The sequence below is a fragment of the Halichoerus grypus genome, chromosome 13, assembly GCF_964656455.1.
Source record: "Halichoerus grypus chromosome 13, mHalGry1.hap1.1, whole genome shotgun sequence".
Lineage (NCBI taxonomy): Eukaryota > Metazoa > Chordata > Mammalia > Carnivora > Phocidae > Halichoerus > Halichoerus grypus.
Window position 1 is genome coordinate 30,523,158 of NC_135724.1, and position 16,762 is coordinate 30,539,919.

General features: G+C 40.3%; 1 protein-coding gene across 5 annotated transcripts in view; it reads right to left on the reverse strand.

The window, feature by feature from the left end:
• Positions 1 to 16,762, reverse strand: part of LOC118536237 (uncharacterized) — a 568,523-nt gene that overhangs the window by 460,592 nt on the left and 91,169 nt on the right. For all 5 annotated transcript variants that reach the window (XR_013443326.1, XM_078060389.1, XM_078060391.1 and 2 more), the window contains one exon: positions 8,164 to 8,259. Coding sequence is in view for 4 of the 5 variants with exons in the window: in XM_078060389.1 (XP_077916515.1) it covers positions 8,164 to 8,211 (48 nt within the window). In the remaining variant the exon portion in view is untranslated. The remainder of the gene's footprint in view (positions 1 to 8,163; positions 8,260 to 16,762) is intronic.

Genomic DNA, 16,762 nt, shown 5'->3' on the forward strand with positions numbered 1-16,762 from the left:
ACAGCCAGTGTTAGCTATTCAGGAAAGGAGGGAGGGAAGGAAAGAGGAGGGAGACTAGAATGAAATGGGACATCCATCCTGTCACAGGAAATAGACAGTAGTGGCTAAGAATATTGATGAAAATATTGAAAATCAATTTTAAGTGTTTCCTACATGGAAAATCTAAAGTAGGACATTTCATACATCACTACTGGCCTGATTCTTTCATTCCTTGCCTGTCATTTTGACTTTGTGTTTTTTTTTTTTTTCCTCCCCCTCTTGTCAGGTTGTTTTCTTCTTGACTAAAGAAAAGAAAAAGAAGCTGACTGCATGTGGTTCCAGCCAGAAATTTCTCTGCAGAAGAACTTTCACAGGTTGTGGTTTCATCAGCTCTAGCGGGTCAAGTCAGACACAGAATACATGTAGGAAGCACTGTGTCTGAGTTACACGACTGTTGAGTGTGAGGGGGATCAAGCAATCAGTGAGGACATGCCCATTCTGTTCTCTGTGGAGGATCATTTAAAAGTTTTTCTTTTTTAAATAAATTTTGGTTTTCAGAGCAGTTTTAGTTTTATAGCAACACTGAGCAGAAAACACAGATCCCCCATATACTCCCTTTTCCTACACATGCACAGCTTCCCCCATTAGTGACACACACACACACACACACACCCCGCCACCAGAATGGGCATTTGTGACAACTGATGAACCTACATTGACCCATCATTAGCATCCCAAGTCCCTAGTGAAATATTAGGGTTTGCTCTCGGTGTTGCACATTCTATATATTTTGACCAATTTATAACGACGTGTATCCACCATTAGTATCATATAGAGTATTTACACTGTCCTAAAACCTTTTTGTGTTCTGCCTATTCCTCTCTTCTTCCCCTCAACTTCTGGCACCCACTCATCTTTTGGCTGTCTCCATCATTTTCCCTTTTCCAGAATGTCAGAGTTGCAATCCTTAAGTACGTAATGTAGCCTCTTCAGAATGGCTTCCTTCCCTTGATAATAAGAATTTAAGGTTCTTCCTTGTCTTTTCATGAATGGATAGCTCATTTCTTTTTTAGTGCTGAATAATCCTCTATTGTCTGAGCTATCCATTCACCTTCTAAAGGACATTTTGGTTGCTTCCAAGTTTTGGCATTCAATGAATAAAACCACTATAAACATCTATGTACTTATTTCTCTATGGACATAAGTATTTTTAATTCCTCTGAGTAAACAAGGAAAGCAATTGCTGAGTAATAGGGTAACAGTATGTTCAGTTTAGTAATAAACAGCCAAACTGTCTTCTAATGCGGTGGTGCCATTCTGCCTTCCCACCAGCAGTGAATGAGAGTTCTTGCCGTTGATCCACATCGTCACTAGCATTTGATGTTGTCAGTTGTCTTGACCATTCTGATAGGTATAGAGTAGTCTCTCAGCGTTCTGATTTGCAGTTCTCTGATGACCTATGATAAGGAGCATCTTCTCAAATGTGTATTTGCAATTGTTCTATCTTCTCTGGTGAGGGGTCTTTTAAGGTCTTTGGCTCATTTTTTTAACCAGGTTGTTCTTTTTTTGTTGTTGAGTTCTAATGGTTCTTTGTATAGTTTACATAATGGTCCTTTAACAAAGAGGTCTTTCGTACATATTTCTGCCAGTGTGTGGCTTGTCTTTATTCTCTTTACAGTGTCTTTGGCAGAGCAGAATTTTTTAATTTTAATTAAGTCCAGCTTATCAATTATTTCTTTCATGAATCAGGCCTTGGTGTTTTATCTAAAAAGTCATTGCCACATCCAAAGTTGTCCAGATATGTTATATCGTAGCAGTTTTACAGTATTGTTTTACTTTAGGTCTGTGATCCACTTGTTTGTGAAGAGTTTAGTCTGTGTCTTCATTTTTTTTTCCCATGGGGATGCTCAGTTTTCCCAGTACCATTTCTTGAAGAGACTGTCTTCTCTATTGTATCACCTTTGTTTCTTTTTCAAATTTCCATTGACTATATTTCTGTGGGTCTATTTCCGGGCTCTCTATTCTGTTCCACTAATCTGTTTGTCTATTCTTTTGCCAATACCACACTGTCTTGATGACTGTAGCTTCATAGTAAGTCGTGAAGGCAAGTAGTAGCTGTCCTCCCTCCCATTTTGTTCTCCAATTGTCTTGGCTATTCAGTGCTTTTTGCCTCTTCATATTAACTTTAGAATCAGTTTGCTGAAATCTACAAAGTAACTTTCTGGGATTTGGATTGGGATTGCATTCAATGTATAAATCAGATTATAAAGCATAATAAGCAGATATTATGATTTATATAATTCTGCAAAATTATGCCCATTTTACAAGATCATATGATTTGCTGTGGCCAACGGGATGTGAGTAGAAGTGTTTTTATATTACTTCTGGACAGAAATTTGAAGCACCAATGCATAGTTTCTAGGTTCTCTTTGCCTGTTTCTTTAGCTTTTAGTAAAAGCAAACACGTTGTTTAGTCCTCCAAGATTCAGCTCTTTGAAACCTCCATATTTATTTTTTAAATTTCAAAAATCCTCCTTCTTGCAAATGAAAGCTTTAATTTCCAGATCATGGTTTCTGTTGTGGGCTCAATAAAGTCAGAGCTGACCAACGATTCCTTATTTCCACCATATCGGTCATACCTCTGAGGGTAGTACCTACAGAAACCTGTCCCTGCTGCCAAGAGAGAGAAGGAATTAAAGCAATTCAGCAATAGTAACCCCTGTTATTATCTGTTAATACCATCCCAATACAGGACACCTGGTTGGCTCAGTCAGTTGGGTGTCTGCCTTTGGCTCAGGTCATGATCCCAGAGTCCTGGGATCAAGTCCCACATTGGGCTCCTTGCTCGACAGGGAGCCTGCTTCTCCCTCTGCCTGCCACCCTCCTGCTTGTGTGCACTGTCTCTCACAAATAAATAAAATATTAAAAAAATATCATCCCAATACATGTGATGAAATACCTCTTGGGTAGTAAAACAGCAAGGCTTGTCATACTATGTACACACCGAGAGCCTGATATTACCTGTTTACAACTGCCCCATCAGGGTTATACAGCCTCCATGGCTCTTTGACAGGTTCACTCTTGGGGGCCATCTGTATCTCATAAACACCATAGTTTCATGTTCTGTGTACTCAAGGAGACAATTCCAGTAATAATTCCTCTGCAATTCTAGCTTTAATTAAAAATAAAATTCATCAATGTCACAAAATACCTGGTAAAGAGTGACACTTCAGTGTTTATTGGAGGGGTGGTTTAGAAGCTGGGAAAGATAGCCATTTTAATGAATATTAACAGTCCATTTTTTCTAGTTGGGATCAATGTGATGGGTGGTTTTAGTTATTCCCATCTAAGATGACAGTCTTTCTCTTATTTTGGAGAATAACTGAAGGCCATGAAGGGATGTGAATACAGGCACTTCAGACTCGTATCATGTTCTAGTTATTAGAGTGCTATAAAATGGGCAGAATTTTGCAGAATTATGCAAATGATATTATCTGCTTAGATTTTCTACCCAGATCAGGATTTAGACTCATCTATACCAAAGGTTATTATTCTCACTCAAGATGTGCACACATGGGCTCTTGTTTGGTATTTGCTAATAAGAAACTGGGAGAGGCCATTTTAAGGCAGAAGGTACATTCAGTCTTCATCCTCTCTTCTTTCCAGGCTGGAGAAAAGGCTTAAAAAGGGCTGACAGGGTTTTTTCAGGGTAATGGGGAATGGACTTCTAGCATCCTGCTTGTGGGGTAATCCACAAGGAAGAGGTTCTGACTTGGGAGATTGAGGAAGCTGGAAAAGGTCTTAGAGTTGGTGGGAAGAAGCCAATAGGAGGTAGACAAGCTAGCCCTGGAGAAGAAGAAAGTGTTTTCCTCCCTCTGGCCTTTAGACAAATGAGTTCTAGATTTTGAAAAGAACCTTGTTCAAAAGCTACCTACTGGATGTGGTGGTTCCCTACAACAAGCCAGAGATAAGGGACTCACTGGAGATTCCATTGAGGTGGTCTGTAGCCAGTGGACTTTGGGAAGAATTCCGTTTTCCAAATTTTAGTTTCTCCACTTTTCCTTTAAGTTTCTGTAAAGTCTCATAAGCACTGGAAGCTGTCCTCAGTCACTACTGTGTGGAAATTATGAGCAGGTCCTGGCCTACACCTTAAGTAAAGAGGTGAAGTAGTAGCAGCTAAGGAAAGGTGGTTTCCCAGTAGCAGAAATGACTACGGAAGAACAGTACAGCAGTCTGAAGCAAATGGCTGTCTGTGGGAGGCAACCAAGACCTGGAGGTATCTATGGAACCAAACCTATCAGCCATCCAGGACATGTCCTAAGACATGTGGAGAGAAGAACGTGATCAAAGTCTGAATCTTTGTAGGCTTGAGGCATGGAAGATTGTGTCATAAAGATTTGGATGTCAAAAGGAGACATGACTTTAGTCAGAAGCTAAAGTCTAAGACATCTGAGTTCTAGCAATAATAATGCTTTCCCATTTCTCGGGTTAAAAGTCTATGTAAGATATTGAAATATCTTTAAACTGATTAGAAAATCACAATTGTCCTTGGCTACTCCAGCCCTAACTCAAGCACTTCCTGGACATGGCCACAATCCAGCAACTAAAGGGTCAACATCTGACATAGCTGGGAGCCTCCAGAGCTGGTTCCATTGCCACAATGGGCTGATTATTCAATTCTTTGGCCACTACTTTTGCCTACCCTTAGCTGAGTCTGATTTTAAGAGATAGAAGAAAATATTTTTAAATATTTATTCTTAAAGAGTTTGTGCAGGGAGAGAAATAGAGACCAACCCATATAAGCTAAATAAAGAATAACATAGGGCGCCTGGGTGGCTCAGTCATTGGGCGTCTGCCTTCGGCTCGGGTCATGGTCCCAGGGTCCTGGGATCGAGCCCCACGTCGGGCTCCCCGCTCGGCGGGAAGCCTGCTTCTCTCTCTCCCACTCCCCCTGATTGTGTTCCCTCTCTCGCTGTGTCTCTATCAAATAAATAAATAAAATCTTTAAAAAAAAAAAAAAAAAGAATAACATAGTAAATGCCTTATGAATACAGAGCCGAACAGAACTAAAAATTTGGAGTGATCAGAGGATGATGGAGGTCAGGTCAAGCACCAATCTTCTCAAAGAAGTGTGGGCTTCCCTCCTGTGCTGGGCACGTATTTTTGCATTATCCTGAACTCTTAACAATTGGTATCCCCTTACCACATGATAAAATGCAGTTTCTCTGGGCTACGCAATGCTACAATTCAACCCCCTCATTTATTTGCCAACAACTCAACACCACGTTGATTTTTCTACAGAGATAATTAGAGAAATTAGGAGGCCACAACAGGAGAGAGAGAGAAAATGGACCATTTCTTGTCCTAAGTTATGGAGATGCCAAAATTATCAGGGCCAACTCTTTCATTACTTAATTCCCAATAAAATTTGAAATCAACTATGTATAAATAATGGCCCAATTAATTCATTTAAATGAATTCACTAATTTAAAATGAATTGTGATCAATTGTTAAGAGCAGCTTACATTATCCCAGCATTTTGCATATTATATAGTCAGCTTAATGTGGAATTAACTCATGACAAAAGCAGTAAAAAGCAAAGCCATGAAATACAGAATATACAGGAAGAGAACTACAGAAATGTAGGCTATATAAATATATATCATCAGATTATTCATATCACTCGTCAAAAAACTGATGAAAAGAAGTTATAATAGAAAATAAATTTTCCATTCCCTTCAGCTGACCAAAGCAAAAGATTTGCTTAATTGGGTACCATAGTTGATTCTTTCACTATTTTACTGCCCAGTAAATAAAAGCTATTTTCAAAAGTCAGATAATTAGGTGTCAGAGCATATGATATCCAAGCACATGAGGAAAAAACACTAAGATAGCACCCCATCATCCCCCCACCAAAACACAAACACACACACACACACTTTCCTTAAGAAAATGTCCTGTAGAAAGCTATATAAAGCATGCCCTAGGAATAAAGTCACAGCTATTAGTGAAAATTTGTGCAAAAATTACTATTAAAAATAATTGGATTAAAAAAATAAATTCCAGGGGCGCCTGGGTGGTTCAGTCCCTAAGCATCTGCCTTCAGCTCGGGTCATGATCCCAGGGTCCTGGGATCAAGCCCCACATCGGGCTCCCTGCTCAGTGGAGAGCCTGCTTCTCCCTCTCCCACTCCCCCTGCTTGTGTTCCCTCTCTTGCTGTGTCTCTGTCAAATAAGTAAATTAAAAAATCTTATAATTAATTAATTAATTAATTCCAGGAAAGGAGAGGCTTCTGGTAACAAGTCTCACAAGAACGAACTTGGCCATTTTCCATCAACCGTTATGTTCCTTACAGTGTGTGAAATTCAACAGGGTCCCTATTACCCTACCAAAAGCTCACAGCCATGAACGACGCAATGCACTGTTCATCAGTCATTCCTTCTCTGATGGCAGCAAGGACAGGCCAATAACAAGAACCTTTCTTTTCCAGTAGTAAGTACACTGCATGAAAACCCTTCCCACTGAGTGTCTAATATTTCAGAATTGTGCCCTAATTTTCATGCCACATGAATACAGTAGTTTTATGACTCAAATACATATTCTCTTCCCTTTTTCCCCACCATTCCTCCAATGTCTGCAGTCACTTTTAAGCTTGTTTCTGGCGTCTGGCTATACCGTGACCCTCTGTTTCTGTTGGAAAAGTACCACTGAATGGCTGCTTGGCAAATACCCTGCCTTCCTTCAGGGCTCAAGGGTCTTTACTATAGGAGAAAGTTGGCTCACCTTGTGTCTGGGACCTCATTTCCCCCAGAAGTCTTTCTCTGGGCCCCAGACTAGTTTACCCCTCCCCCTCACACCCACAGACACTTCCTAAAACCCAGGGCTTCTCGCCCATCAGGGCTTCATACTGATGCCCTGCACTGTACCACGGGAGAGGTGCCCGTGCTGTGACCACAGCCCCAGAGCAGTGCCTGGGCCACAGTCGACAATCCACGTGTGCGTGCTAAATGTCAAACAAAGGGTCTCCTTCATTATACACTTCTGTGTGTTATATATGTCATTTTACATTATATATTTTATATATTCCATAAATTTAAATGTGCATTAATTTTATAAGTCTATTATATTTTCTATCTTAATTTCAGCTCTCATAGGGAATTTCTAATCAGATTTCCACGTCCTGGAAATACTCATTTTTCTATATGGAAGATTTTTTTTTTTTTTAGATTTTATTTATTTATTTGACAGAGAGAGAGAACGCGAGTGCATAAGCAGGGGGAGCGGCAGAGGCAGAGGGAGAAGCAGGCTCCCTGCCAAGCAAGGAGTCCGATGCAGGACTTGATCCCAGGACTCTGGGATCATGACCTGAGCTGAAGGGAGATGCTTAACTGACAGCCACCAAGGTGTCCTGGAAGATTTTTCTTTAGGAAAATTTAAAACCACAAAACTAATACTTGTGTTTAAATAAAGATCTATTCAAAGTTAAGATCATGACTTGTTAAAAAATAACTATCTCATTTCCTCTCATTTTATTGTATGCCCAGCAAAAAGCTGTTTTAAGAAGAGCCCAAAGCAACTCTAGGTGGTAGAACCCCAATGGGCTAATAGAAAGGTTCCTGTGTGCAGTGGGGTCTTAACCTGAAGATGATGCTCCAGAAGGAAGCCATACCTTCCCACCTGCACTGCCCTCATCCCTAGCAGGGTGAGTGCTGGTCTCCAAGGCCAAGGGTGAGGAGCCAATCCCTCCACTAAGACTTTATCACTAATTTAAAAGCTTTAGTGATGTGTCATTCACATCTGATGTTCATCAGCTTCACTCTAGAAAGGCAGTTTCTGAGAGAAGGGAGAGAGAATGAGAAGGCATAGAATAGTTCACATGGTAAAGAAGGGCTTCCATGTGAAGAAGACAAATTTTACCAATAAGTTTTGCAAACTTTTATGAGGCCCAGAAGTTTTTCCATGAGCTGAATTCTCCCCAAGTTTGAGCAGCACCATGCTTAATTCTTTTATTTTTACCAAATAAGAACTGATAGAAAGCTTTCCAGCAGTCAGGGGGTTGTACTGTCCACAAAATAAGCCCCCCCCATGACACTCTAATGAGAAGACAGAGCCTATTTGTTCAGCCAGCCAGAACCAGCATTTAGTTTGCTCAGCCGTAATAATGATTAAGAAAGCAAAACTTGCCTCTGAAGCTGTTCTTCCTGATAGAAGAAATACCGCACAGGCCAGCATTCATTGTTTCTGTCTGAAGCTCAAGGAAGAGTTCCTTTCTTCTTTCCGCTAAAAAGAAAAAGAAAAAAAAAGAAAATGGTTATCAACTGTTAATTATATCTTGTAATAGTCATAATCCCAGAGAATTTGATCATTAAAAACTAGTTAATGACCACTTTGTGAGTGTGTTAACTGCTCTCTGCTCCATCCTGGGATACACAATTAGCAAGCCTGTCATTAAATACTAGTAATGACTAATTATTCTAGGATTAAAAGCTTAAATATAAATAAAAATGAGATTGAAACTCTTTAAATTAATGGGTTAATGTGCATTCTCTTTACCATGGTTGTACTGTAGATTACGTTATGAACAATGTTATTTCTAGAGGGGATATGGCTGTTTCCAAGTGGGACTCAATTTATGGCTGCAGCAGATGTTTATTCTCCCACATACTGGCTATTGTTTTACAAGTCCCACACTTTCCTTTAATGCAATCTCCTTAACTCACATATTTCCCAGGTCCTTAGTGAGTCATTTTGGGGTGTTCAGGTTCATATTCTGTTTTTTTTTTTTCCTTTAGTTTTGATTTTTTTTTTTTTTTTTTTACTTTGCCCTCATGTTCAATTTTAAAGCTTTATTCCTTCCTGGGGCTTCGCTAGCCCCAGGATGACATACACACAGACATCTCCGCCACATTATCAATGTCATTATTGTCAACCAATATTGACTTCACATAAGCTTGGTCCATGGCTATCTCAATGGAGCAATATATTACCTTTGGATAGAATTTTATTCTATCAAAGTGATTTTAGGTCCAGTCACATAAATGTGAATTCATAGGTCTCCTCTGATCCACAAAGCATATCTGAGATGGAAAGCGTCAGATTTATATTAGCCCCATTTTTTTAAACAAGAAAGCCAAGGCAAAGAGAGGTCACATGAACGGCCCGAGGCCACACAGCAGGTTTCTGTCAGAGCAAGAGTTAAGAGTAAGTGGTAGAGTGGAAGGAGCCCGAGGCTGGGATCAAGGGACCTGATTTTTTCCTTAGTTCTGTGTCAAGCTAGAAATATGTGTAAACTTTGAGGGCTCCAGCTTTTAGAGTGCAGCTTCCTCACAAGTGAAATGAGGTTTTAAACTTGAAACCTCCCAAGGTTTCCCCCACTGCCGCCTTCGTAATTTACAGGTCTGTCTGGTATTACACCATAAGGCAGTTTAATTAAAACCGTAATATAACTCAGTTGTGTAAAGGAAATGCATTAAGGTGAACTGAATTAATTGAGGGCACATTTATAAAGAAGACATGGCCTATGTCCTAAATGACAGGTTGTGGGGAATAGAAGAAAGCATTTTCGGCTAAGAGGATGTTAAAACATGACAATGGAAACACGACAAAACCACATAGAAGCAAGACAACTACATGATGAGAAAATATCTCAACTCTATTTTAGTAGTTTAAATTCTGTAGGGCTTCTGAAACGGAGACATCAGTAGGCATGTCTCATAGCCAGTGGCATTTCTGTCCTCCATCACATCGTGAGTGAAAATCTTTTTGGACATCTCTCCCTCTTCCTTCCTCGTGTTACATTCTCAGCCAGGCAATCCAGACCTTTGAGCTCAGTCAACTGACTTCACAGCCAAATTGGATCATTCTGATGAAAACTCCAAGCCTTTCCAATATTCCACAAACTCCCAAATTATGCCCAGAGACACAAGTGTACATACAGACACACATTTTTTTCCCCAGAAAAATTAATGATATAAGTACATGGCGGAATCAAAGTTTGAGATAGAAGAACATCACCTGGATAAAACAGGTTGAGAAAGTTACTGACAAACTAAAGCAAAGAAACCCAATTATCTGGAAGTTATTTGGTCAATACTGACATTCTTTCCTAAACTTGTCTGATTCCTAAAATGCTTTATGCTTTTCAAAGCTTTTTTCAGTGATGTGTCACTGAATAAGCACAAAGCCCTGTGAGGTTGGTAAATTTAGGATCAGGATTCCCAGTTTATATACTTCTCAAAGTAGTTGGATGGTGTGCCCAATGAGAACCACACAAACATGTTCATCTCATCACTGATATGTATGGAACCCAACTGAAAAATCTACTTACTGAACTTCTAATGTAAAAATACACTTTAAATTGTACCTTTAGCTGAACTAAAAAGAAAAAAAGAGTTTCCAATGAGGCGGTTCTGACTAAACCTAACCAAAGCTATGATTATTTTAAGCTGTTGAGCTAGAAAAAAATAAAATGACTGTAATATTGCCAAATCTGAACCCAAGGGGAACTGAGAATCTGTTTTTGTAATAATCCACTTTATTGTGATTTTGGTCCTGATAATTAAAGAAGGTAGTTGTGGTCATGCATGGTAGGTGGGATGGTTTCTGAAAATCATGGGATAAAATGAGGGCAATGAAAAGGCAAAAAGACAAATGACAAACTGGGAAAATATAGTTGCAACTTATATAGCAGAGAAATGATTAATGTCCCTGAAATGAAATATTAATAGTTTCTAAAGCCCAACAACCCTATAGAAAAATGGGCTAGAGAAATGAACAGATAGCCACAGAAACAGAAATTCAAATGGCTTTTAGGCATATAAAAAGATGCTCAACCTTGCTCACATAAAGAGAAATGCAACTTGAAACCACAATCAGGTATCACTTCTGACACATTACGTTGCCAAAAATCCAAAGTTGACTGTACACTCTGTGAGGGAGGCTGGGGGAAAACATGCACTCTCATCTATTGCTGGTGGGAAGGAAGGCAAAACCACGACAGAATTTGGGAAAAGGTGCTTTTACCTTTTGACCTAGCAGTTTTAATTCCAGGAATCCCACCCAAAATTCACTGATAAAAATGCAAAAAGACTTATGTAAGATATTCATTTCTAGCCTATTTGTAATAGCAAGAGACAAGATGCTAGATACAATGCAAATGTCTACCCATAGGAGACTGGTTGAAAAAACTACAGAACATCAGCCACACGACAGAGTACAGTGTAGCTGTGAAAATAAAAAATGAGAATTCTCGGGCGCCTGGGTGGCTCAGTTGGTTGAGCAACTGCCTTCGGCTCAGGTCATGATCCTGGAGTCCCAGGATCAAGTCCCGCATCAGGCTCCCTACTCAGCAGGGAGTCTGCTTCTCCCTCTGACCCTCCCCCCTCTCATGTGCTCTCTCTCTCCTCTCATCCTCTCTCTCAAATAAATAATAAATAAAATCTTTAAAAAAAAAATGAGAATTCTCTCTTTGTGCTACCAGGCAGTATGCTATCCAGGCAATAATGTAAGAAAACAACGAGAGAAAGTACGCTCCAATTTATTAAGAAAGAGTGGAATACAAATATGTAAGTATATGTAACATATATGTAATGCACGTTGTATACAATCTGTTTGCAATTTTAAAATCCCCAATATTAAGAAATGGTTATTTAAAAAAAAAAAAAGAAGGGAATCAGGAAGAAGTGACAAAGAGGCCCATCTTCTTTCAATATACTTTGTTTTGTTGATTTGACTTTGCAACCATGTAAATATTCTATATATTAGTACAACAGACTTAAATTTTGAAAAAGCAATCCCTAAAAATTGAAAATAAAATTAAACAAATGTGCCAGATGTATATCCAGTTGGTATCATAATAGGAAAATATTCCAAGAGATTTTAAAACACAGTATTTTTACCATATGGCTCTACTAAGATAGATTCTAAAAACAAAAAACAATACAAAATACAAAATAAAAACTCTTAAACAGTGTCCAGGAATCCTATTGTTATGCTGATACTATTATTGGTATAATGTGGGATGAAGTTAAGGAGTCTTAGAATCTAAGAGATTTCAGATACAAAATGGATGAAATTCTGTAAAATCCCAATAGTCCTGAATTTTAATTGCTGCATTTTAGATTTTAAAGATATTCCCACTTCTGTCCTTAGAAAAGACCTAGAAATAAAAACCAACCTTCTAGCCATGAGTATCTCTAGCACCTAGACTGTGGTTTCTAAATACTATTCTCCATTAAAGGGACAAAAGAGCCCAAGGAAGATGTTAAGTTAAGCAAGATGGACTCAGAAAAAAGGTCATAAAAATGGCTGCAACGGTACTAAAGACAAATAGGGTCTTGTCACAAGGACCAGGAACTGACCAAAGAGTGGCTGACACGAAGCCATTTTGATCATTGATAAGGGAAACTACTGGAATGGATCAAAACATGTGTGAGCTCCTAATATTTTTAAAATTAGTTCATTGGAATTCATTAGAAGATGATAGCAGTTTGAATCATTCTTTTGAAAACGGGTCAATTAACATCTGACTTTCCTATACCAACTGAACCGCTAGGTTACCAAATAGAAGTGTTTCTTTGTAGAAGTTCCTTAGCTGATATATTATTGTGAAACTCCACACGAATTAATGGATCAAGTCAATAAGCATCAATGGCTGCAGACATCATAAAAAGAGACAGCCAGATAGAAAATTTCTCCTGGTGGAAGAAAACACCACTACTTGGCAGGGGCGGGGGGGCGGCGCAGGGGAACCAAAAATATTAAACCTGAATCCAGGAAATGAACAAGAAAGGAAGACGAAGGTGTTAAGTGACATAACAGTGTTGCAATCAGCAAAATCTTGACTGTGGGAAATTCTACGGGACAAATGACCCCATCTGTCTTGCAAATAACATTCAAGGGAAATAAAGAGATGGAAGGAGAACTTATCGCTTAAAAAGGTGCTCATTAAATATAGTTATCAGTAGGGGCACCTGGGTGGCTCAGACCGTTAAATGTCAGACTCTTGATTTAGACTCAGGTCATGATCTCAGGGTCCTGAAATCAAAGCCCTGCATAGGGCTCTGAGCTCAGTAGGGAGTCTGCTTCTCTCCCCTCTCTCCCCCTTTCCCTCTGCCCCCCCCAACCCACTCATGCTCTTTCTCTCTCAAATAAATCTTTAATAAATAAATATGGTTATCAGAAACAATGCATGGCCTTATTTGGATCCTAATTCAAATAAACAGGGGGGGAAAGCCATAATTACGAAACCATTATAAATTTAAATACTGACTGGCTATTGAAGGCCTTTGAGAAACTATTTCAACTGATTTTACATGTGATAACAGTGTGGTTATGTTTTTTAAAAGTTAGCTTTTAGGGGCGCCTGGGTGGCTCAGTCGTTAAGTGTCTGCCTTTGGCTCAGGTCATGGTCCCAGGGTCCTGGGATCGAGCCCCGCATCGGGCTCCCTGCTTGGCTGGAAGCCTGCTTCTCCCTCTCCCACTCCCCCCTGCTTGTGTTCCCTCTCTCGCTGTCTCTCTCTCTGTCAAATAAATAAATAAAATCTGAAAAAAAAAAAAAAAGTTAGCTTTTAGAGATGCATAATGAAGTATTTACAGAAGAGATGCGATTTTTGGAAGAAGCAGGTCTGGACATAGAGCACAGAATACTGTCCATGAGTTGATACACTTTGAGCACAAGGATACATGCAAGAAGTTTCATTGTATTATTCTATGTTGGGGTATGTTTTAAATAAAATGCTTTTCAAAATGTGGGCTAGGAGAAAGTGGAATGAGTCAATTTTTGTGGTCATTAAAATGTCCCCTTCTTAATAACTTTTCCCATTTCACTGGCTAACTAACAATTTGTAGTTATGTGGACACAATCCTAGGTCCTTTATAAACAATCTTGGTTAGACAAATATCTGAACCTCACATATTTTTATATATATCACATAGCTTTCCACGAAAATTAGTACAAATCAATCTCCACATATCCATGTAGTTCCCTGAGCCTCGTACTTAAAACACCCTCATTTGAGCAGCTTCTACTACAGGGTCTCTGGAAGCCAAAAATGAACTTTGTTCAGCATTCCCCATAAAAGGATTTCTAACGAGGAGGACCTGGTAAAGTTGTAAAGGGTGCCTGAATTTTTTTTTTTTTTTTTAACAGTTGATACACAAGGTCTGACCTATAAGTGCTTCATCAGCATCTGAAGAACAGGTAAGTGGCAGTTCGTGTGCAACAGAGATTAAGAGCATCAGTTTTGTATTTCGCAGATGGAAGTTTGAATCTGAGCTGCTCAGCTGGGGAATATGACATATCCTCGTAAGGTGGATCAGAGAAGACCATTACATGATGGCACACATGCATGATGCTAACTAGCAGCATCTGGCACAGAGTTAATGATACGATACTGATGTTTCAGAAAATGTCCAACGAAACATTACATATATGATCCCCCAGTAGATAGATGAACGGGTGGATGATGTAGACGATGCCATAAAGAGAAGCACAGTAAGACTAAATTTGTGTACACGGTAAGGAGCTGTATTTAGAACTTGACTCTGCAATGAATTACAAATTTGACATTGGACAAAACACTTAACCTCACTGTGCCTGACAAAGTTAAAAACACAGTAACAGGATTTACTTAAATGCCATGACTAGTTCAGCAGTTCAGTCTTTGGACATGAAATATTTAGCATAAGGCAGATATAGATCACCAGAGCATAGAAAAGCTGCTGCTATTTATGTCCTTCCTAAGCAATAAAAGCACACAGCTGCAGAACTCGGGTCTCCTAACTGTAGTTTACACTTTTTAGTAGGAGATGTTCCTCTCCTGTGAATCACTAGGCCCGCAGACCTGCATCCCATGCATGCTAGCTTATATTGCAACGAGCCTAAAGAATGCAGGACATGTGAATTGACTGGCATCTGGAAGGCAGGGTGGGGTGGACAGAAATACTTACTGTAGAAGACCAGACTAATCCAAGACGTCTCCCAAACCCTGGTCTCCCTAGGCTTAATCTGACTGGCTAATACCCCAAAGTGTTGGTCCTGGTATCCAAAAAACATACACGGACAAGAATAGTGGCTCTTAGTTCATAGATACCTTACTCACAGCCTTCAGTACCAAAGACCCAAAATCCTCTGCCAGCGACTAGACCAATACGTAACTACTGGGATGAGCTGGGTTTCCTGTGGCTCTCATTCTGTGACATTTACACATAAAACTGCAAACAGCAGCCAGTACCTAATCCCTGGGTCCAAAGAACATCTCATCGTTTGAGCCTGTCTGATCCGTGTCCCCGTGCAAGTCTCTGGTTTTCTTCTGAAAAAGGGAAAGTGAGGACAGACATGAAGCAGATACCATACCCCAGAGAGGACAACATCAGGTGGAAAGGTTGGTTTTGCAATATAAGCTACGATTTTACACAACAAGGACTCTGGTACCCAAGAGCTAGGACCTGATTAGGTAAAGAACTGAGTTCCCAGGGCCCAGAATCCCCGGTGACCTTTCCAACTGGTCCTTCCACAGAAGTTAATTAGATTGTAAGCAGGCAACTGATCCGTCTATGTCTTTCAGGAAATAGTGTTTTCCTTCTAATACCCTGGAAAAAAAAAATTACTAAAACCTTTTGTTAATTACTCAGCATCAACTGAAGAGACAGATTAACATCTAAGTCTCAATTCTGGGTCCAGCCAGAGTATTGTCAGACATCTGTAGAAGATTCACCATTTGTTTCCTGGCCCTCATGGATGCCTGGCACCGGGAGGCTGCAAAGTCATGAGATCAAGAAGCAAACAGGCCCAGCAGGCTGACTTCCGCACAGTACAGCAGAGAGAACCATGCTCCACTGCCCATCCCCACAGAGTATCTCTTAGCCTCTAAGGGAGCAACTCCCACACCTTCAGAAATATTATAAAGAGAATCGCACCTCAGCGACTCCTTGCCAAGGGGTGGAGGCGTGACTTGTGTGGCCAGGGAGGTTAAGGAGGAGGCTCGGTATCTCCTGGGCTCTCCCGCAAGCCAGCACATAGGCTGGACAGGTGTGTTTTACTTCTGCCCTTTACTGGGCGAATTCGCCAGGGCAGTTGCCCAAGTCGGCCTTCTAGCAGACGGGTTGGGAGGTCCTTCTCTTACTGTCCCCACTGGCAGGACTTACAGGGAGAAAGGAGGGATCCTGCAGAAGAGCTTTTGCTTTGCACGCCCATACTCTCCCTTTACAGAGACCAATTGTGTGTTTTGGGGGTGGAGGAGTCCTACTAGGACCTCAACATGAGGGAAGCTGTTAAAGACAGGCCGCTTTGACCATTAAGTCTGTACTGCATTCTTCAAATGAGCTGTCCCGATAATGTGCTTCTGACTCCCATGTCTCATTCTCACTTGGTTCATGAAGCTGTGGAAGTAAAGAGAAGGTCCTGGTTTACTCCCTCTCCTCCATAAAACTAACACCAGCAACAATCTTCGGCAGCACTGGCAGAGTTCACGGCTTCAGGGAAACCTGTCACCTCGCTCCCTCCATACACCCAGTGAGATTTACTGGAAAAGGCTGCAGCCAGTACCTAATTCCTGGGTCCGAAGAACGTCTCACCGTTTGAGCCTGTCTGATCTGTGTCTCTGTGTAAGTCACTGGTTTTCTTTTGAAAAAGGGAAAGTGAGGACAGACATGAAGCAGATACCAAGTCCTTCCCAGGTCTACCATTCTCCAAATCCACATACCAGAGAGACAATAAGGGTGAGACACAGTCAGAAAACACAACATACAGTAGTCATCAAGGAGCCAGAACTGAAGCTGGCCC